Source organism: Taeniopygia guttata, chromosome 1 (genome assembly GCF_048771995.1).
Source record: "Taeniopygia guttata chromosome 1, bTaeGut7.mat, whole genome shotgun sequence".
In the NCBI taxonomy this organism is placed as follows: Eukaryota; Metazoa; Chordata; class Aves; order Passeriformes; family Estrildidae; genus Taeniopygia; species Taeniopygia guttata.
The window spans coordinates 109,367,846-109,392,164 of record NC_133024.1 but is presented as its reverse complement, the minus strand read 5'-3'; the positions used below and the strand labels follow the sequence as shown (position 1 = coordinate 109,392,164).

The window sequence follows — 24,319 nt, the reverse complement described above, 5'->3', positions numbered from 1 at the left end:
CTCTCTTTAGGCACATTGATTTAATTCCTACTCTCTAAGTGCAGTATTATTTATAAGGACAAAAGTTTGGTTAGCAGATACAATGCAAAACTCAAACAAATATTTTTCACAGATTTTTTTACTCAGAACACACATAAATTAACATTTTTTAATCCTTCAGCAAGAACGCTTCTACTCTAAAATTCTTACAGGTTTTTTTTGTCATCGATGGCAAAGCAAACCAAAGGCACAGAACTTCCTCTAGACAAGACAACTGTATGTACCTGAAGCATTATCTGACTTTTTAAAATAGAACTTAGGAGCAGATAGGCTTAAAAAAAGTATAAAATTTTTATTGTGGAATTGAAGCTTCCTCTACTACTATCCTTCAGGAAGTCTCTCCTTACCCAGTACCCTACTTTTCTGCCAGCACACAGAAAATGAGCAAGTGAAGCGCTGAAGGGACAAACCTGCACCAGAGCTAAGCTCTCTCATCTCATTTAAATTTCCCTGAAATCCTATGGTGGTGGTGAATCACAAAACTCGTAATTACAGTGAACTCATAACACAGATCCTTGTCTCATGTAGATGATGAAGATGAGTACACTCGTGTTCATCTTCTACAAAAACAGTGATTAAACTTAAAAGCCAAAGACTGGCCTCATCACTAAGTATCAGCACATATTTTCAGCTAGTTTTTTGCTATGACAGAAGATAGATTTTATTATTGTGTATTTGCATTTCTTCTCAACTCTAATATGGGCACTAGGTATGTTATCCACCGGTATTTAAAATCCATTACCTGTATCTTGTTCAAAGACAATATCCTAAGTCCCAAAAAGGACGAAAACCACTGTCTATTATTCCAATCAAAGAGAAGACAAAAATTTGGAATGAAGACATAGCAGTTCTATAGCATATCACACAGTGTGACCACACTGATATCCTGTAAACTTCATGCTCCTCATTTAGCCATCCTTGCTTGATCAGAAAATAGTAATTTCGGTATTTCCCTGTCATGTCCCCACTGAAAAAATCATCAAAAAGAGGATTTCTAAAAAAGTTTAAGAGAATCTGAGTGCAACAAAAATATTTCTGTAGTCTCTTGCTTACTAAACAGGAAATATTAATCACTGACATTGTTGAGCAATGGAGTAAAACAAAGCCAAAAGTATAATTTAAAACTTTCCAGGACAGTTTTCAAATTTAGTTTGAATGTATACTGTCCTTCATTCAAAAAACCAAGAATGTTGCCTACCCTAGTCTTTCAGAGAAGCACAGCACTGAAAAACCTATAAATTATCATCAGTAGACAACATGAAAGACTATGTCACATTTAGCTCAGAAACTGCTGGTCACAGAGACCAAGCTTTGAGTAAGATTTATCTCTGCACAGACTAAATTAACTAAAAATCAAATTTTACCTTTTACTTAAATCTAGTGTTAATTCCACATTGGTTTTACAATTTGTAGTTTTTTCCAGGATGACATGCATGAATAATAAAAAATAGAAACTACTTCCACTACTGTGAAAAAGGGCATCATCAAAATTTCCTCCATGAAGTGATCTGAAAGAGCATTTTCAACATTTTTTTACCAGTGGTAGGTACTCATGTCTAATTCAATAACTACAACCTCATTTAAATACTCCGTAGAATTTTTATAGAATAAAATACTCAAGCTCTGAAAAGACATTTTACTTATTAACTCTTACAGACAGACAAGCAATTTTACATCACAGCTGAATTAATATTGATGTAATTTTGCCTGCAGGAAACACTGAAACAAAATAGCAACGTGCTCACAATTACAGGACACATCAAGAACATGGACCACAGCATAATCTATCTCTGCCTGTTTTCCAGTGCCGTGCCCAGAGCTCCAGACTCATTCCCTGGCTATCAAACAGCACCACCTCTGCAGCAGCACTGACACCCATTCCACAGCTGGGCCTCCCAGACACAGCAGAGTCACCTGATTCTTGCACTGATCTTTGTTTACTCTCAAACAGCTCTAATCCCATTTCTGTTCTCTGTCCAAGCCCACACCCAGAAAGATGAGGGTCTGGAGGATCCAAGGCACCCAAGTTATCCAGATGTTTTCCCTCTAGGCTCTTGTATGGCTTGACCAAAACCAGAAGTGCAGATATAACCCAACAGCTGGATGAGTCCAGCAGTTTCCTTCAGGGGTGATGGCACAGAGCCTTTCAAGTCACTTGGGAGACTCCTCCACTAATTAACTGCTCTTCATGCACAGACAGGACTCCTCATCTCACTCCTTCAGCAGACTAAACATGCATCAGTCCAAAGGAAAAATTCTCAAATGAAAAGCCAGGAGCTCTCAAACTGCAGAAGAGTCATTTGAATTCAGCAAGAGAGGACTTTCCTTTCTTTCTCTGATGATACTGACACCTGCATGGTGAGATAATGCTGGTTAAGTCTAGTAGAATTTATTGAAATGAAATAAGGATTTTCTCCAAGGATGAGGACATTTCTCTTAACAGGCAGGAAAGGCTATTCTAGCACTTAACAAAATGGGAAAGCAGGACTGGAAAACAGACTCTACAGAGAATGAAAAGCACCTCTGGACTTTCATTTTACCCAGCAACAGCAATTCAGGAAAAATAGAAATGACATCTCCAAACCAAGACTGCCAGAATCAATACTGCAGCTATTGTCCCTCCCACTAATCTATACAACAATGCCTTCCATTATGAAAGTGAAGAAACCAGGTGAATAATAAATAGATGATTATATTAAACATTTAGTGAACTCTCATAAGACTTTTATTGGATGTTTTTCCTTGAATAGACTGTGAATAAAATCATCTTTGTACTAGGCAAAAGAATATAATAAAAGAACATAAATTTAACTATTCAGAAGGTATCACTTTTGTACATTTCAAACAAAACCCATGAAAATCAGAGTGAGCGTACAAAATAAAAGAACCTAACATTATTCTAATGTCATTTGATGCAGTTGGAGTGAAACTTTCTTTTTTTTGTTCTTACCCTCTTTCAATTTTCTGACCACCTATTCTAAGCCTCACATAATTTCACAGCCTTACTAATGAAAGTGATGTGAGGCTATCATGGACAAATTTCTATTTGAACCTCATAAACAAAGTGTCTATGAAACACTTTTACAGACTTTAACTACAAATCTTCTATCCAGAGGACTGTAAGAGCTGAATGGCAAAATATTTTGAGCAGCAAAGTCTTTAAACAATTCTCTAGAAAAGCAGCTGGGAGTAGTTTTCTCCATAGCATTAGCAGAGTTTTCACCAATCCAAGAGTAGATTGCTATGAAATCACAGCAAGATAAGATAATGAAAGGAAAGTTAACTGCCCACTTCATCACTGGTTAATTGCTACGAGTATATGTATTCTACATGTACATTCCCATTTCATATACCTGAAAAATACATATCTATAGACCCAGCCACCTGAAACCTGAGAAATTTTTGACAAAGCAGTATCTACAGACTGTGTGTTTAAATTCTTAGTGGCAGTGTGCATTCCTACACACCCTACTATATACTAGACTTTCTGTGTGGAGGAACCTAGTCAGAAGCAGAGATGTTGGTTTTAGATTTCTTTATATCTAGATATTGAACAGATGATGACAGTACTTCTGCTTTAGGAAGGATCAGATGGTAGGGGGGTCAGGAAGTTCCACTCAGGAATGATTGGTTTTTCACAGCAGTCTCTAGTCATGATGGAGGTGTGGAAAAAGGTCTGGATCATCTCTTGCAGGTCTTTGGCTTTTTTCAGGGTCAGTGCTGTAGGACTGAGTTTTCCATGACACTCAGCTTCTGCAGCTGGTGAGGAATCCCTGAACTGAGGAGCCTCAGGGCAAAGAGCCCAAATGGGGCAGTAAGGGTGACTGATCTCAGTCTCCTGTCAGGTTTTCCTGAGGAATCTCGAGCCTTTCTCAGTTGTCCAGCAAATTGCCAGGTGTCTGAAAACACTGCAGGCTGGCCTTGGAGCACCACAGTTAGTACACTGGGATCCACAGGGTGTGAAATTCAATTTCAGGCCACAACATCAGAGCCTGGGCTCCATCATTTCGTCTTGATGGAAGTCAGTGGAATCAGGAGATGATAAACAAGTCAGGCTCAGAACTTTCAATGAATTGGAGAAAAAATTTGGTAGCCAAGCCACTACACCTGGGTGCAGGTATTTCACAGAAATTAAGGATCGCCTTGGACTAACTGCTGAAATTCTTTAATAATGTTCAATCTGTAAGACAGCTATGGAGGGCATGAATTTATAAAAGTTATATGAATATCTCATTCTACTGGTTTTCTACTGTAACTGAGACACAGGGAAACAACAGCAAAAATGAACTAACCACTTACTGCTTGATGATAAATGGTGTAAAAGAAGGGAGTACCAAGATTTCACATCCTTCAGACCTGTTTTACTGTAGTTGATTCAATTTATTGAGATGTTACCTTATGGCACATCTTACTATATTAATTGTGAAATAGGTTTGGTCTGATCACACTATTATGAGGTTCATATATACATTGAGGACTTTGAATTCTTGCATGAGCAGCTAAACAAAATCACCAACATAAAATGATGTAACAACTAAGATTTGTACTTAAGATAATGCTGCAATGCTGCTCTAGTATATAAAAATATGTACAATATTGAATTACAGTGAACTGCATTAAGAGTCTTGGAGCCAATCCAACACATCCTTTTATGAAAGCTGGAAAACCTTTAAAAATAATATCAAATATATGGACAATAATTCTAAAGCTGATCTTATTCCCACTTGCTTTTTTTATTATCCCTGTTTATATGAGACATGGAAAAAAAATCCTCAAGTACTTTTCACCACTTCCTTTTAGGAGGACTATGTACTTGCCTCTTCCTAAAATTTCTGAATACTGAAGCAGTGGTGTTAAAAAAAAGCAGTTCATCGATGAATCAGAATAAATAAACCACCTTAAACAGCCTTGAATACTTGAACAGTCTTCCTCTGCCTGCTAGAAATATCGAGATCCATGTCCTCTAGGAGCATAAACAGATGGAATAAATGCAGCAGGAAGACAGATTAGCATTTCACTCTGGAAGAGGACTCTCCTGCCAACCTGTGAGGGGCCTGTGGAGGATTAAGGTCTTCAAAGAAGAACACCTATTGTAAATGACTTGCCTTCATCTCCAAGTCTATTGTGATTTTGTCACACCTGAACACTAACAGCCCCATATGCCTCTGCTCTTGGCCCCCCAAAATTAGAGAAGGGCGAAGAAAGGCACTCAAAGGGATTAAAAATCTGAACTGCACACAAAAGTGTAAAATTTTACCTACACTGGATTTTCTTTCTTTAAAAATTCTACCTAACACTTTCATGATACACAATGTCCATAGCACCACACTATACATAACTTTGTTGTATGAATTAAATGAAAAATACAATTATTCTAATCAACCTAATAGGAGATGTATGTGCAGTTTTTTAAGTTAGGATGTCAGCTTACACTTATGCTGCCAACAAGTGAAGAAGAATCTAAATTAATTCAAAGCTCTAATTTATAAATACTAAATAGCATGATGGCAAAAGTCTATGTTGAACAGGTGGCTTTTCAAAAAAATTAATTAATCTTAATCTAACTCTTTGTCTTATTTATCTTACAGTTTATCTACCATTTTCACAGTGCAAACTGTAACAAGATACAGCTTGTAAGAAATTGTGCACAAAATACTTCTGAATGCTAAATGATGAAGACAAGACTATGTAACAGCTAGAATGTTCTGAAATTTGGTAAAATTCAACCAAGTTTCATCACAATCTCAAAACAGTGGATTCTCAGGCTTTCTGAAAACTTTTTTATTCTTCTCTTGTTAATTAGAATGCAACAGAATTGCATGCCCTGTACAATACAACAAAAGAACAACATTCATTTCACCACTATCAATAAAGAAAGCAGTAAGCTGCAAGATAAAATAATCCATGTTTTGAGCTAATAATTTAACCAACTTATTCGAATTTGAAGAATAAAAGTTTATGCATATAATCCTGAGAAAAGCATAAATCTTTTTGCCTTAGAGATACACAGAAACAATTTAAGGCGAGGTGGGGGAGAAATCCTGTTCCCAACCATCAGTCAGTGGTCACTCACTGCATCCAGAACTGCAATCAGGCTTAGCTGAGTAACACAATGGAACTTTTAGTGATCATTCAAGTACTGAACCCACACTTACTGTACTAACAGCCTCCATACCGAGTGTGAAACAGCACTGACCTAAACACTGCACCTCTCTGACTTTTCCCCCATGAATTAACTCTATCTCCACAGGATTAAACACCAATAAAAGTCTGAGGACCTTTGAACACAACCTCAATGACTCAGTCCATTCCATTCACTACTCTCAATCACTGAGATAAAGTAAAACCAAAATCCCAACTGAAACCAAATCCTCCCCCCATGCTCAACAAAGCCCCACTCAGTCCTCAAAGCCCTGACAGAAATTTCAACTCTTTTAACCCTGAGTTTCTTCATCAGATTCCATCTGAGCCTATTGCTTCTCATATCCAAATCCCTCACCTAATGCAGCTCTGCCAAAACTTCTGCCTACCAAGCAAAATGAAAACAAGCCCCATTTACCCCCTCTCTTCCAAGCAGGTTTTTGTAAGAGGCTTTCCAACAAACCCAGGCCACAGATTATCAAAAATCAAAAATTATCAAAAAAGACTTGACAGGCTTTTATCCCAAAAGCCTGTCAAGTCATTCTGATCCATCCCCACTGCTGAATCATGTTACAGGGAGTGCAAATTCTTCTCTTGAAGTGTTTTCCTTCTCATGAACTGTTGTAGCTGCCTCAAGTATGTTACAGTAATACAGATACTGACCCAGGACAGTAACACCTGCAAACACCTTATCTGTAATAAAATCAAAATTAAACTATTTTACACTCACACTGAACTACATGGATGGGACACCACACAAAATACTGACACTGGCAGCTTATTCCAACTTACCATTGAAAGGCATTGTAATGGAAGTAGACCAAACCAAGGCCATATAAAAAGGCAGCATTCTGTAAAGGAAAGAAACGGTGTTTAAAACCCAGATAAGAGCAAGTTTCCAATATTTTATCCATCCTTTGATATTTTAGTTCCATTATATGACAAATATATTTAAAATTCACCTCAAACAGGAAGATCCAAAAAGAAAAAACAAAAAGATAGGTAGACACACACAAAAAAAAAAAAAAAATTCTCCATAGTCACAAAAAAGTGTCTGTTTTGTTGCAAGAGTAACCACAATATTCAAGTACTTTTACTGCTCTGTTCTACTTGTACAACAGTAGGGAAGGAAATGATGAAGTAGAAACCTTTGGCAATTTAATATAATGAAAAAAAAATAGTGTATGACCAAGCACCATTTCATAGTCACAATGACTTATACTCACATAAAAGAAAACAAAGATACACACTCTAATTTCAGTATCTAATGTAGAACACTAATTAAACCAATCTGAAAGTATGCTTAGGGATATTTTACTTTTCTGAATACAAAAAAATATAGACCACCAATTTCAAACCTAGAACAATAATATTTTCTCATCATTAATCCAATTTCTATTTCCTATCCCCCCATTTGCAAAAGGTAAAAACCAAACTAAAACAACAAAAACCATTCCCCTTCTGGAAATTAATTTTCCTTCCATTTTCTTTTCATATAAACTATGATTTTCTTCTAAACAGAAATTACTAACAATATTTAATGAATGTTTAACTATCCCATTCCACAAATAATTATTATATATTTCCTAAATGAGGAAAAATAAACAAATTTCTTTTTCTTTTGCAAAACTATGCCACAGCATGGTTGTTTTTTATTGAGCAGAACAATTCCATTATTTACAGGAAACATTGTACATGCTGCCTAAGACACATTTTTAGGCTTTTCTCATATATAATTCTGATTCTGAGAAACCAGGTATGCATCCCAAAGCTCTGACACATGGACAAGAGCAGGAATTTCAATTGTTGAAGACTACACTTCAAGATAATCTCTCTGCCACTTATATGCAGTTCTTTAACAACTCAAATTTCTAAGGAGTCCCAAAAAAGGAATACTAATTATGGCTTAAATCCAATCCAAATATGAAAGTTATAATCAAGCTTTTCCTACAAAGTAACTGGTAACCAGAAGACAATTCAAAGAGCAGCATTCATCAGTAACAGGATCCAATACGACAATTTCATTATCCCTCATTTGCATCGTCTAAATGCAAATTAAAACCAGGGGAAATTTCAAAGATCCTCTCATGGATACAGCTGGATCACAGCTTCAGCAACGGACAGCTTCCAGGAAAATGCTGTGGTAGGAGCAGATACTACAGAGAGCAGAGCCCTGGAAGATGTTCACAGGAGGAGTGGAGAGGGAAGTGCATAAACAATACAAGAGAACACTTTAATACTACCATAAACCCACATTCCTGTTTAACTGAATAAAAGCACAACACGGACATCATAAAGATCAAATATCTCCAATTCCACACTCTGTGTTTTTTACATGTTCTGGCAACAGGAAGATCAGGAAGAAGGCAGGCTCAAAAGCTGAGCACACATAATGCCGTGATCAAAAAGTCATTTTAAATGAAGAAGGAAGAGAGATTTTCATGTGTGTAACATGGAAGCCTACAAAACACAGCCTCCAGGAGCCTTCACTATCTTCAGGCCACCTTGTTTTTCAGACAGAACTTAACAGGACTGTCCAGTGTCCCCTCTGATAGTTCAAATCTCAATAAAGTTTAGATCATTGTAGTCACTGAGAACAACAGTGATCACAAAAATCCTTCATCGCCACACTGAAAAATTCAAACAAAAATGTCACACAACTGAGAACTCTTCAATTCACAAAGAATTTGACTTCCTCTTCGGAAACCTATTAGAATTCAGAGTCCAAGAAAGTTAGAGATTCAGAAAAATCTCCCAGATATTTTGATGCTAAGGGTTAACAATAAGCAATTTTCAAGGCACAACAGAATCAAGATGCAAGTGCTTTTTCAAAATGTAACTTATGTATCAAGGTCACATAAAGCTTTCAGATGGTCTTCAGCACTACAAATAAACCATCACTGTTCTGTCCTTTACTCTGTACCTGGTTTTCCCACTTTTCTCTCATTCTCCTTTGGCCTTAAGTCTTTTAAGACTGACCTTAAAATATCTTAAGCTTCCATTCTCTTCTCAATAAAAAACAGAGCAAGATTTAATATTTGTACCTGCAATAGTTCACTTCAAATGTAAAGATGCAAGTTCTGAAATGTCAATATGGATCATGAATTTATCTGTTCTGAAATACAACAGTTCTAACCACATCTATCACTATATATCAACTGTTTGCTGATAATATTAATATCTAATAAGCTAAGATTAAAAAGTATCTTTTAAACTGCATTTGAACAGGGACAGGACTCCCAAGGGCTGGAAGACATCCCAGTGTCCCAATGTGTGGCTGCACTTTCCCACAAAGAACTCAAGGCAAGATACACATAAAGTTCATTACTTTTGCAGAATACCACCAAGTTCAAAATGCAGTCAAGTTCCCACTGGCAACAGCCAATATGAAATGCCACCACAGCTAATGGAGACCAGCACCAAGCAGGATCATTACCCAAAATCTTCATCTATAAAATGTCCTTTTTAGAATCATAATATTCTGTTTACCAGGAACACACCCCCTCTTAAGAAATCAGTTTTCAGTTTCTTCTATTAGTTTGGACAAGTTTCTCCTAAAGAATACCATTCCATGTGTTCCAGCAAAATTACTCCTGTAATTTAGTCCCTGCTATAAATAGCTGCTGAGGTAGATTTAAAGGCCTCTTTTTCTCACCAAATATTTTTCAGTAAGAAGCAGAAAACAAAATTATCTTATTACAGTCTCTTCCTTGAACTTTCTAACAACCCTCAAAATGTATGAAGATCGCATGCTGGCAAAACGCATTCTTTGGCTACTAACTTCTAATTTAATTTTTTATGTTATCAGATATCTCTTTTCATTAGAATTTTGAGTGAAAAAAAGATACAAAACCAACGGACTGTGCCTCAAATCTGAAGTTGAATGCTTGAGTTTTTTTCATTCTACAGCCATGCTACAAACACAGATAAATCAGAAATGCTACTTCCAAGCTGACATAATTTACATTTTCTATGAACTATCAAAAAATGTTAAAATGTTTCATACCAACCACTAGATGGCTCAAATACCTCTTTCCATTTTCCACGCTTATGCAATTTAAGGAAATTGTCAAGTTGATATTGTGCAGTCTGCTACTTACATGTACTGTATAATGCTGAGCAACATTTCAATTTTATTTTCTAAAAGACTGTGGTATACACATTTTGTTAACAGGTAACTCAGAAAGCAAAAACATATTTGTATGCATCTTTTTATATATCTGGTGTGAATAAGCACATTGAAGACTTTTTGGTCTTGTTTGTTTTAAGCGATCAAGGGAAAAAAAATCACCAATGAGAACGACTCCACCCATATCACAGGCCTTTTACTGAAACTCAAATAACTGGTTTACAGGCTCTTTGAAGCAGAAGATGGAAACAGATCCCCAACATTCCAAGAGTTCTGTTCTCGAGGCATTTTAGGCACACAAAGCCTTTTTCTCCACCTTTCAAGGGTGCAGCCAGCAGGTCCCACAGAAATACATCAGCCCAGCCCAGCAGTGACGCTCACCTACAAACACAGGGGCACAAAAATGCACCTGTCCTGGCCAACCAGTGGCCACCCCACATTCAGATCACAAACAACCATCCTGGACTCTCTCTACCAATGTGTGGCTGCCACATCTGGGTCCAGATGTTTTCCACCAGTACTGCACTGATCTGCCACACACAGCTGAGACCCTGTTACAGACTCCAAATTGGTGCTTTATAAACACAGGAATTCACTTAGAAGTTATGCTTGCAAATGAAAATCTGTTCAAAAGGCATATCTAGAAAGTCAGAGAGTAGGAAAAAACATTAAAAACTCAATGCCGTCTAAGGGCAGCATTCAGCCAGGTCTTTTTCATTTAAATATGAAAAGAAACAGTTTTTGCCATAGTTTCCAGCACTGCTGATTCATAAACATTCCCTAACACTGCCTCTCTCATTTGTGCTGACACAATCATCTTCAGAATACTACAGCCAACTGGATGCCAGAAGTAATCTGAATTATTAGTATCTAGGTAAAAAGGAATTTTTAAACTGGATCAGTTTCCCAGGCAAGTTCATTTGTGGACCCCTATTAACAACAGCATCAGCAGAAGTAAAAGACTGGTACACAAATAAAAGCTCTTTAAGTCTACACTGCTCCCACCAAAATGTCTATCAAACCTACAGTGACTTCTCAAACATCACTGAAAGCGCCAAAGTCACGTGTAAATATTTCACTTCAGAGAAAGCAACATCCATGGTCAGTACAAGGTGGATAAAAACATGAGATCACATCACAGCCTCCTGCCAGCCTTCTTCGAGCAGGTCTTTAACCAGAGGCACACACAGGCACACACACCAGTTCTTCTATCCATACATATAAATACCTCCAAAGTGGGTGCTGAGAGGATGGTGCCAGACTCTTTTCAATGATGCCCAGCAAAAGTACAAGGAAAAATGGGCATAAACTAAAGCAAGACAAGTTTCACCCCTACACAAGGAGGAACTTCTTTCCATGGAGGTGGCAGAGCCCTGGAACAGCTGCCCAGGGAGGGTTTGGAGTCTCCCTCTCTGGAGACATTCCAGTCCCATCTGGGCACGTTCCTGTGTCACTGCTCTGGGTGACCCTGCCTTGGCAGGGGGATGCACTGGGTGATCTCCAGAGGTCACTCCATCCCTGACAATTCTGTGATTCTTTGTGACTCCATAGAGAAAAGTCAGATGTACTTAAATAAATCTCTTATTTAATTAGAAAGTTGATATCTAGGCAGAAATCAAGAGTGTATCCCACCATAGTATATAATAACCAAAACAGCAGGGAAAAAAGAGTTCCCATGCAGTTGGTTAGTGAAAGAAAAACTATGGAAAAAAGATGACATTCAGCACCCTCATGAGAGATCAGTGACTGCTTTTCACTTGCTTACTACTGACAGGAATCAAAACGTCTTTCATGACACATTTAGATTGCCTCCAGCAGGGTCTGACTGTCCAGGAGCCACTGGAACCTTGAGCCCAGCCCAAATCACACCAGGCTGCACGAGACCCACACGGGCAGGCAGCCACTGCTCCTCAGAAAACCTAACCAGGAAAACAAGGTTTTACAGTTTATGTCACATCCTGTGGTCACAGGGTCTCTCGGCCACCTGTTCAAAGCAAAAGAACAGTTTTTGTGCTTAAACGTGTGAATATGTTTATTTATTGAAATAAAAAAAAAAATAATAAAGAAAGGAAGATGAAGTTTCGACACTATGGTGCTTAATTCTTCCTCCTGACACTACTCAATACATAGTAACAGCTCCCTAGAGAGTTTGTACCAAATAAAAAATTCCACTTAGGCCCCTGTGTATAAACAGCTCCAGACCTTTGAGAGCTGATGGGCTCTAGCACAGAGATTATCCATGCTCAGGAGAAAGGGAGGGCTCAAATAAAATTTATTTCGATTTTTATAAACATGAAAAAGAGAGCTACTTATCTACATGTACTGTAAGTTCCAATCACCTGCAAAAATACTAAGATCCCTGTGTGCATGGCAAATTAGGGTCATTAGTTTTGTGTTCTTCAAGTTCTTCAAGAAGTTTTACAGTATCTGAAAAATCATCACATGTACACAGGATTTTTAAATATGGCTATCTCTAACATGCTTGCATGACTCTGCTTCTGGAGCTATAATCACAATATTCCAAAATTTGTTATTGGGTGTGTGTCTGCATCTCACTGACCATGTGAAAGCAATTAAAATATAAAAGTCATTATCCCTGTAACAAATATATTATGTCATAAGTAATATCTTGGTAAATAGCTACAAATAATTCCTCATTTTCTTGAGGAAGATCTTTTCTGAGAGCAAATATTGCCAAAATACACCTACTACTTCCAGAATAAATTTTCTTAATTCATAGAAACTACTTTTTTTTTTAATATGACAGAAAAATTCTTACTCGAAATTAAGCAGAAATAAAAACAAATAAAAATCAAATAAAAATTCCACACCAAATTGTGAGGTTTTTTCCCTTTGTAAGTAGTATCTATCTCTGAAATCACTATGATGTCTTGGCCACTCTACTCTTCTCCTCTTTAGGAAAGACAATACATTTATCCCTTGCAATTTCTCAGCAGTGCTGCATTTCTACATTCCCTGCAGCTCCCCTCTGAATGAAAACTACTCTGACAACTTCTTGGGAACATGGCAACCCCACCAAAACACTTCTGTCCCCACATTTTTACTCATGGACTAAAACACACATGGCAAGACCTGTGTGAAGAAGCTCAAGTAGGAGCCTTGCTATCCTCCAAGCGGCTTTCCAGCACTATCTGTAAACAAGAGGTTCTTGACATGCAGGGATGGACAGGCACATCAAGACAAGACTACTGGAAAATTACTGAAACCCACATACAGTAATTAATTCAACAGACATTCATTATTTCAAACCCTCCTGAATAATACACTGTGCTATAACTACTTTGTAAAGAGTACTGTCCTATGAAAATGAGAAGCTGACAAAACAACATTAAGTAACTCAAATCCTCTTCACTGATGGTGGAATCTATGCAGTTTTGCAAATCACGTATTTCTTTATCCATAAATAAACTAGGTCCATTGGCAAAAGGGACTTCTGATCAACTAGTACCTCCAAGTTGTCACACAAACAGCCAAGCAAGTGTCTAAATTGTGATAATTGCTATAGGCATCTGACTTAAGTGCTTTAAAATATTTCACTTGATGTAAACGTCTTCATTTGTCACTTGGTACAAATACTCTCAATAATTTAAGTATTTTAACAGGAAACAGAATTTTTCTGACATGAATCAAGTGAGCAGAGGTGTTGTGCAACACACAGAGGATTAAACTCACCTTGACAGACATTTTATACAGATGATTCATCTAACCAAATTTAATACTCTCCCTACAGATTCCCTGAATGCTGTTAACAATCACAAAGCTTCTAACTTAATTTGTATGATACATGACTTAAAAAAACCCACCCCCCCTAACTCCAAACAGAAAACCATGCTTGACAGCAGATGCTTTATAACTAATTTTCCCAATGCTTGCACAAAAAGAGACAATCTCTCTGGAGATCACCTAGTCCAACCCTCTTCAAGGAAGGCACAAGTAGAGCATTCCTAGGATGATGTCCAATTGGGTTTTGACTGCCTCCAAGGACACTGGCCCCACAAACCCACTAGGCAACCTTCTCCACTGTCTAATCACCTTCACAATTAGAGAAATAAATACATTTTCATGTGTTTAATAGGAATTTTGTGGTTTCAGGTTGTGCCTGCTGCTTTTCCTTTTTTGACTAGGCACCACCAGGAAGACTCTGGCTCTGTTTATTTGTAAAACTAGATAAGACACTCCTGAGCTGAACAACGCAGCTCCCTCAGCCTCCAGTCCCTGCATGAGAGATGTTTCATGCCCTTGCACAGCCTCATGGCCCTTTGCTGGACTTGCTCCACCATGTCCCCACTCTGTTCTTCTTGAGAGCCCAGCACCAGACCCAGAACTCCACAAGCAGCTCACCAAGGCTCAGCAGAGAAGAAAGATCATCCCTCAGCTTGGTGGCCATGGTCTCCTTTATGCAGGCCAGGATGTCACTGGCTGCCTTTGCTGGCTCGTGGTCACTTCATGCCCCAGGACCCCCAGGGCCTTTCCTGCAAAGCTGCTCTCCATCCTCCAGCCCGTGCTGGTGCACTGGGTTGTTCCTCCAGAGATAAAGGACTCTGTCAAACACCAGGAGGCTCCTGGGGGCTGTTCAGCTCCCTCTGAACAGCAACACAATCAAGTCATCTCTTCCCAGTTTGATTCTGCCTGTAACCCTGCTGAAGGTGCACCCTACCCTGTAACACAGGTCACTCACCCCAGGTACTGAAGGGCCCAGGTGCCACTCTCAACCCATGGGGTAAACCACTAATAGCTGGCCTGCAACTCAACTTTGTGATATGGCCTGGTTTTGGCTGGAATAGAGTTCATTTTCTTGTTAGTAGCTGGTGCAGCACTGTGCTTTGGATTCAGGATGGGAATCGTGTAAAAACACAGATGTTTCAGTTGTCACTGAGTGGTGCTCGCTCTAAGTCAAGACTCTTCCATGACTCAGGGAGGTAAAAGGCTTGGGACAGCTCATCCAAACTGGGCACAGGGACATCCCATCCCATACAAAGTCACATCCAGTACACAAACACAGAGGAGCTGGCCAGGAGGGGCCAATCACTGCTCAGACTGCTCAGTGTGTGGGAAGCAATTGTATTGTTCAGTGCTTCTTTTCCTTGGGTTTGTCCTTTCCCTCTCTCCTTTTTGTTAAAATCATTATTATTGTTAATATTACCATTAGTGTTACTATGTTTTAATTTGTTTCACTTTAAATAAACTGGTTTTATCTCAGCCCACATGGTTTTACCCTTTGTTTTTTCCCCTGATTCTTCTTCCTTTCCCACCAGGAGAAAAGGAGGTAGTGAGCAAGTGGCTGTGTGGTACTGAAGTTGCCATCTGGGGTTTGACCATGACAGATGCTGATCACAATCCTCTGAGCTTGGGACCACACTGACCACTATCTAGTCTGTATTTCATCAGTTTGTCTGTGAGCACATTATACGGGAGAGTGTGGAAAGCCTTACTAAAATAAACACCGACAATATCTCTCGTGGCTCTCATCCCCTCCACCAAGTTACTCACTGTGTTGCTAACAGCTATCAGGTTCCTCAAGCATTATTTCTCCTCCATAAATTCATGGTGACACTTCCGGTGACTTGTCTGCCCTGAATGTGCTGGAAACAGTTTCCAGGATAATTTGCTCTATCACTTTCACAAGGATGGAGGTGAAGCAGACTGGCCTGTAGCTCCCAGGATCTTCCTTCTTGTCATTCTTAAGGGCAGGAGTGAAATTTGCTTTATTCCAGGCCTCAGGAACCTTCCCCATCAACATGACCTTAACAGGAAAATTAAGAGTGGTCTCATAGTGACAGAGATGAGCTCCCTCAGCACTCACTAAAATATCCCAGCAGGTCCCATGGACTTGTAGATATTTTTCTATTTCAATTTTCCCAAACTTGATCCTCTTTTGAGAGCAAATCTTTCTGTGTCCAGACCTCCCAGCTGGTCTCAGGGGCGTTGAAGGTGAGTCCTACCAGTAAAGCCCAAGGTGCTAATATGAAGTACCTCCATGTTTCCCATATCCTTTGTCATTTGCCTTATTTAGCAGCAGGCCTGCATATTCCTTCATCTTCCTTTTGCTGCTGATACACTTGCAGAAGCTCTCTTGCAGAAGCCCTACACGTCCCTCATCAAATTCAACTCCATGTGGGCTTTGGCTTTCCTTATGCAATCCCTGGATTGCTTGGATGATCTCTCTGTATTCCTGCAGAGTCATCTATCCTTGTTTCTGACTCTTGTATGCTTCCTTTTTATGCCTGAGTTTTGTCAGGAGCATCTTGTTCATCCATGCAGGATTCCCTTCCTTTTTACCCAACTTCCCTCAAGTCAGGATGAACTTTGAGAAAGTTATTATCAAAAACAAATGTGGACCAAAGAAGAGAGATTCCCCCCATCACGCTGTCCTGTAGGCACTTCTTTATTTTGCCAATACCCTTGAGGTGGGGCCCAAATATTGATCAGCACAAGCAAATTAAACACTGAGCAGGTCTTCTCATTCTCTGCTTTTCTTTGGTGAGTACTGCTCTTACTTCATATTAACTAAAGGATTTAGCTTCCCTCTTTCCCATCTAGATATACTGACCACACAAAAGCTATTAGATCTTCTCACAAATATTTTCAAACTACAGAAATTAATGCTGGCTCATGTGTACACACAAACCTTACTGAAACATCTTTTTTGGACTATGGCATTTGGACATTTCATTGAAATGTTTTATTCTCTTTCATATGGCAAGTGATCATCACCATTTACATCAATCTTCAGAACATTTTATGAAGTAGAACTACTAGCATGGAATTTTGTGTCCTTGATTCACCATATTTCCAACCTGTTCCAGCAAAGATAGGAATCCCACTGAGTTGACAAGTAGCCCCATTATTTCCCTGTCAGTTTCTCACTGCTGGAAAATCACTAGTGTTGGAAAAAAGCCTTACTATCATTAATTACACAGCTGTTCTACCTCAGGCACACCACAGAAAATGGGAGTGGACAAGCTGAATATACTAAGGCATGAATGACTATAAAGAAATTCAAATACACACAAACAGACCAGGAAAAACTGAAGGAAAATAATCACAAAAATTAAATTACAAAACTCTCTATGGTTGTTCCCCTCAAATCTTAAGCCACACTATGTACGCTGGGCAGTAACAAAAGCCCAGCTGAAGCTGGAACTCTGCTTAATGAAAAAATTCAAAGGTTAATTTTTCACCAAGTCCCCTAAGAATGCTGTTGCTGCTTTTATGTTGTTCTTTCCAGCTGAGTAACTCTTGAACCTGTTAGCTGCCTTCAAATGAGTTTTAGAGAAAGCAAGGATTCTCAAAGATGAAAAACTGGAGGAATGTCACTGAAAATGCCTGTTGGGTAGGAAAAAGAACCCCCAAGACAAGGCCTACTTTCAGAAAGCACATAGAGCTTAATTATTCTCTCCTCTTTGGGAAAAGACACTTAGCCCAGTAGCACAGCTTTAAATCAGGCATGTGCTTTTCCTGCTCAGAGATGCTGTAGGAAACAAGATGTCATGCAGGATGCTTCACTAGGAAAACTAGAGGAATTTCAGAGTGTGTGCTTATGTGGGAGAGGGAAGGACAGGAGGTGTGAAAGGACAACAGACACCAGCTCATCATTGCCCAGACTTCATTAGCTCCAGCATAAAAACAGTTTGTTCTGTAAACTGCAAACTGAACAAAACCTCACATTTGGAACAAAATTCCAAGTATCAGCTTTAGAAAAATACCTCACTAGCTGTTTTCAATCTTGACTTTATTTGTCAATACTCAGTTACATCTGAAAAATGCAAGTGTTATCTGATAGTATATTTTGGGGAATATATTTTATGTATTCTTACATACGTATCAAACATTTAAACAAGAATGCATCAATTTTTAAAGGTTTGTTTTAAGAACTGAAATGCAAGATCATTGATTAATGGTTGCTCGCTAGGGATCAATCAATTATTACTGAAAATGACTGTCCAATTAAGACTGTAGTTGGTTAAGTAGTGATGGCTAATTGGTGTTCTAATTGGTGATTTGCTGTTTTATTTGTTAGAATGTACAAATACTTAAAATGGGCTACAAGAGCCAAGGCAGCAGGCCCACATGACAGGCAGCTGGGGGAGCAGACTGGATGGCCAGCAGCCAAGAGCAGAGCAAAGCAGCTGGGCAGCCCACCAACTATTCCCACAGAGCATTTCAATTCCATCAAATCATCATTTCTTAACAGAAAACTGTACCTCAGTAAATTTTCAGCCCACTCTGTGAATATATAGACTAGTAAGTTTAAGAGCTGTCAGTTTCTAAAGGCAAAACAAAGCATGAAAAAATACAAATAAGCCAAATTACAGGACATTTCTTTTGCCCTCCATATCTCTGCTCATTCTGCACTGCAGCTCTTTCCTCCTCTGATCCAGAGCTCAAGTTGCTTTTCACCCTCACTAATCCCTCTTCTTCTTACCATTGCATCACTGCTGCTGTACCTGACTATACTTAATTACTTCTGTCAACAGTTTAATTTCTGAAAAATTAACTCTGACAAACTGCAAATGGAAACACCACAACCAACCTGCACTGGGAACTGAAACATTTTTAAATCCACTAGTGTATCTTCCCTTCTGACTACTACCTCACCATACTAGGTAAGAAACCTCTCAAAGTTGGTAGCTTTAAAATCTTTTCTGCTGGAGCAGTTTATTCCTAAACTCAGCTGACAGTCTGAGGGAGGAGAGACAAGAGGACAAGAAGAGGGCAAATTAACCAATGCCATCAAATGGGGATTTTCTCCTCCTCTGTTAATTCAACGCCCTTCTGCAAATCTCAGAGAGCTCTTATTTAAAGACACCTTGCTGAGTTCCACAAATTAATTTTACATTATAATTGCTGCTCCTTGGTGCGACTGGACACCTCCTTGGGGCTTGCAGGAGTCAGCAGAATCTCCTCTGCAAACAGCTCTTGGATAACGCTTTGATCATTTGTCTGAAATTTCATTCTTCTGTTGTGCTTTAGAGAGGAGGATGACTGGATTCTAGAAAAATGTCACACTGAACTATACTTATCCTTTATATAAGACCATCCTTTCAGTACAGGCTTCTATACTGCTCTTTACTAAACCAAATACTGTTTGGGCTTTTAACTTTTTCTTCATACTCTACTTTTTCTGATACTAAGGCCAGTTCCTTCAAGACCATGAGCTGTGAGATGGTGGATACAAATACTTTCAAAATACTACTGTTTAAAAATATCAACGTGCCATATGAAACTGAACTTGCTATCATGATTCTCTAAAATCTTTTTCTGTACTTTAGATCTGTATCATTTAACATTACTTGCTATCATGATTCTCCAACATCTTTTTCTGTACTTTAAATCTGTACCATTTAACATTCAAAATTTATCTTCTGTTTTACAAGACAAATATTCACTTTCACTTCCAATCATTAAAATCATTATTACTTTTCATTATTATTTACTTAACTTTGCCAAGATGTTTAATCTTTAACATGTGTTTTTCACAGAAGTGTATACAGCTCCCTAATGGTTCCAGAGACTGTCAATTACACAGAAGTTTTTGTATCACTTCCCTAAATACCTTCCATACAAAACCAGCACATCGGCCTCACATTTACAGCTTTTCCGTAACACCAATTTAGATTTATTTTCTTAGATAAAAAAATGTGGGGTTTTTCTTTTCTGAACATGTGATTAATTCTACAGTGTAATCTGAATCTACCTTCTTTTTTAGAGTAAGTTCTTATTTAAAAAAAAATAAAAAACACAGTTTTCTTACACTTTCTTCTAAAGTCCAGTTGTCTATTACCAAGCAATTTCAGGACCATTTCTCAACTGAAGATATCAAGGATGAAGTAAGTCACACCCACAGAAAGACACTTCCAGCCCATGAAGACAATGATGTGAGCAGCTTCATAAACCTGGGATCATCACCTTAGCAGATCTCAAAATGGGAAGGTATAATCATCCAGCCTGGAAATTATCAATCTCTTTACAGTACTTTGCTTAACAAAAGAAGACATTTGTCTCTCAAATCTACTGGAGAACAAGTGCTAACACAGGAAGATTATGGGAATTAAGGCTACCTGAGTTTTTTCATTTCTGCTAGAAAGAACTCCCAACATAAAATACAAAAAATTTACTCCTTGGGAGATAAACCACAGCCATAGAATGCCTGTTCTGGTAGACAGGGAACACAGCAGGCAAGGAGTCTAAAAAGGTCTCTTCATGATCAACATCAGGGCAAAGAAGAAAATATAAATTCATTTTCTGGAAGGTCCAATTTGTGCTTGATGTCTTGCAGAAGCATTTAGGATAAGAGGTTTTGTGCTACTTCACCCTTTTAAATATGTTTTTAATATTACATTTGGTCCTGTTCTTAAACTCAATCACATCCACTTTAGGATGCGCTTTAGGCAGTCCAGGCCGTATTTGTTTAAGGTGGTAATTACTTATCTAATTCTACTTTTCAGTTTCTCTTAATAATACACCATGTCTCTTCAACCACTTTTAAACCTGTTTAGTGTCTTCATTATGCGTCTGGCGTCCAACAAATACTTTTCTGGCCCAAAATTCAGATTCTTTTTGGTAAACAAAGAGAAATCTCAGGTTAATAATCTGTTTAATCCTAATCCTGTTTTATCTACCTGCATTTAAGTGAAGTGGGAGTTAATCTATCAAGGATTTTGCCTTAACCTGGCTTTATGAGATCTGTGACTTTCTTAAGACACAGCCATCCCACCCTTCATTCTCTATTTCTACCAAAGAGCCTCAGGAGAAAAATCAATGTGTCTGGATTTAGCTGGGTTTGATAATCCAGACCAATGAATTGGTTTTCATCTCACATTTCACTGACACAACACAGACAGTGAAATTTTTTTTTCCCACTCAGGACAGAATAATCCCTTGCAGACATGGCAGATTATTTGGGACATTCATCCCAACGATTACAAAACTGCTGACCACCTTCTTTTCCCTGCCAGAACAATGAGTCACAACAGGACAAATCAGTGCTTCAAGACACTGCTCCAACACCTCAGTGACTCCCTGGGTTCCAGACACGTAATAAAATCCCGGCACTTGCTCCTGAGCTTCAATCACCCAAACATCTCAAAACGCATACATCTCCCAGTTTGTATGTACAGGCTGAAAGACTAAGGATACACAACCAGAATTCCAAGGGAAGATAAAAAAATCAAGGTTCAGGAGGTTAGTTAACAGAGAACACAGAAAGATGCCACAGGAATTAAGAGCTACATGTCAAGCAAAACACGAATTAGGAAAGCCACTGAATGGATGCATGTAAAAAAATTTCAATAATATCAGCTGTGTTCCTTCAAAGCAATTTTTATTTTGTATTGTTTTTCAAATCAGTACTTAATATTTATTCTCAGTTTAAGACAAGTTGCCTTTCTGTGACAGCACCCATCTGGGTTTGTCTCGACCTCACAAGTGACATTCATCATCTGTTTGCTTCATTTTGCTCTTTAATGAAAGCCCAGGTCAGGAAAAATCACCAGCAAGCAGAACCTACAGGTCTTCTCTCTATAAAACACAGCATTACAGCCATGGTGATCCAGGAGGGACTCCCAAGGAATCTGTCTGACAACAATGCACAGGGAACAAAGTTTAGGAGAGAAAAAGGCTTACATTCCTTTGAATCTCACGCATCCTGAGTGAAATGAAGTGACTTCAAGACAAGCTTTTCTTACATTATTCAGACAGACAGAGGGCTCTGTTTGCCCAGATTTTGAGATCAAAACCAGAATTGAGACAGGATTATAATGTTCCATTACGAAGTAGATGGATGATTTAATTTATATTACTGTATTTTTATGGATTTCAGGCAGAGAGATCATGTACTGAAATTCTTGATTCTTGTATAGCTTCAGAGTAATTCTGCTCCAGAAAACATCCAATGATTGAATTTAATCAGAAAATCACCCTTCCTGTGCAAAAGGTAAAGACTATGTCAGCAAATGGAAACACAACTACCTTCAGGTGATCCTGGAGAGAAGGGACAGGCTATCATACAATTCAGAAGTAACACTGAACTTCTAAAATGTTGCTGTTGCAGTTACATGTAAGAGCAACTTCCCATTTCTATCATTATTTCAAGCCTCCCCCTGGCAAGAATACCATATCCTAACCTCCAGTGATTTGTGGAGTTTTTCAAAGGTTTCTAAAGCCAAAATAATGTCATTGTATTTAATTGCTTTTAGTGAATTTTTCTTCCCTGAAATTGTTCATCTGCTTTTTGAAACAATTAAAACCATGTCTGCAGCATTCTGCAGAACTACTGCAGAACTTTTCATACCACCAGTGATACAAAACCTTCTGAAAGATGCAGCAGGCACGAATTTCCTGCAGCAGCTGACAACAGAACAGAAAACACAGAAAATGCCAGCAGGCCTTGTGTAAAGACATTCCCCCTTCTCTGCCACTCCTATGGGTTTTCCATCCCTTAGCTTTAACAAAAATATTTCAGAATTATAATCAGCTTATCATCTTCTTTCATTTCTAAACTGCAGATATGACTGAAACCCATTTCCTTTTCCACAATGTTTACCAGGATTGGAATAGGATTTTCCAGCTTGTTTTCAAAAAAAAGTCCATAAAATTCCGATTACATCATTAAGATACCTGGAAACAGACCTGTGCCTGACCCCATTAATCAAGAGTCCAATAAAATGAAGAGTCCAAAAAATAAATGAAATGGAGCCCAATATTCTTTGGGAGGGAGGAGAGAAAAACAAGACCTGAAGTATTTTTAGAAAACATGTTAAACAGCATCAGTGTAGTTATGATGTCTGCTATTACAGCTTTATTGCTGTTTTTTGGATAACCCTGAGAATTCTGAAGAGTTCTAAATCAATACTTCAATAAGAAAAATACTAAGTAAAACTTAATAAAAAAAAAAAAAAGATTCAGAGCACGATCATGCTCAAACACTGATCTAAAGCCATTTTGAATTATCTGCCTTTTTTCCAAAGTGTGAACTTATTTGCCTCACACAGGCTACTCACAGTCTTTAAGGAGACCCCAAGCTCTTTGTCTCCCAATCCTCCCACCTGCTGCCTTCTCCATCTATTTGCATTAGATCCACTCACACTTCCACCACTCCTCTCCCACCCACACCCACCACTTGGAAGAAGCTGAATCTGCATCCTTCAGAAAAGGAGGAAAGGATGCAAGCTCAACACTTCAATTAGGTATATGCTTGAAAGAGTATTTGAAAAAACAACTGAGATGCCAGTTCCAGAGAGAGCAAGTTCAAAAACACAGAATTTGCAAAATAAAGCAATTCTTTGTTTCTAAAATTCAGCAAACATTTCCTCTTTTTAAAGAATGGACCTTAAAATGTAAAAAAAAACCTTTCTGAAGGAAAGTCACTCATTAATGAGACACTGTATCACATTATAGATCAAACAAGAATCTACAAAACAGAAATTTAAAAATTAGGGTGATGGGTTTTGTTTTAACCTTTTCCATGCAAGGAACAAGCAATCATACAGAGTACCAAGTCACTTGTCATTACTGACTGTGGCTTCTGCAAACAGGCTTTTGAAAAAGCATCGCAAGCATTTCCAAACTAATTGTTTCTATTTAGAAAAAGAGACATTTGGTCACTGAAGGTTATCAACATTCAAGTATTATTCCTGCCTGCTGGAGATGCATCCCCTGTTGGAGTCAGAATGTTCTTCTCAACTAAGAATGCCTCTCTCCGAGCATTCCCAATTGATGAGTTTCTCCACTGCCACACTTCAGCACATCTAATATTTCAGCATCCTGAATCCTCATCCAAGGGGCTGAAGAAGGGAAGCATGCTATTAATCTAAATACTAGCACATGAATGATGACAGTTTTCATTCTGCACAAAGGAAACTTCAGCAGCAGGAGAATTCAATGTGAATAAAAAGCTTTTCTGAAGAGCCTTTTCCATCAATCCTGATGATACTTGTGCTATTTTCACCCAGAGTGTTTGGGCTTCTAGACAGAGATCACACATACAGA

The 24,319-nt window shown here is 38.4% G+C and overlaps 1 protein-coding gene across 16 annotated transcripts in view; it reads right to left on the bottom strand.

Moving 5' to 3' along the window:
• KDM6A (lysine demethylase 6A) overlaps positions 1 to 24,319 on the bottom strand; it is a 149,483-nt gene that overhangs the window by 69,690 nt on the left and 55,474 nt on the right. For all 16 annotated transcript variants that reach the window (XR_012058120.1, XM_072935291.1, XM_072935292.1 and 13 more), the window contains exon 5: positions 6,973 to 7,031. Coding sequence is in view for 15 of the 16 variants with exons in the window: in XM_072935291.1 (XP_072791392.1) it covers positions 6,973 to 7,031 (59 nt within the window). In the remaining variant the exon portion in view is untranslated. The remainder of the gene's footprint in view (positions 1 to 6,972; positions 7,032 to 24,319) is intronic.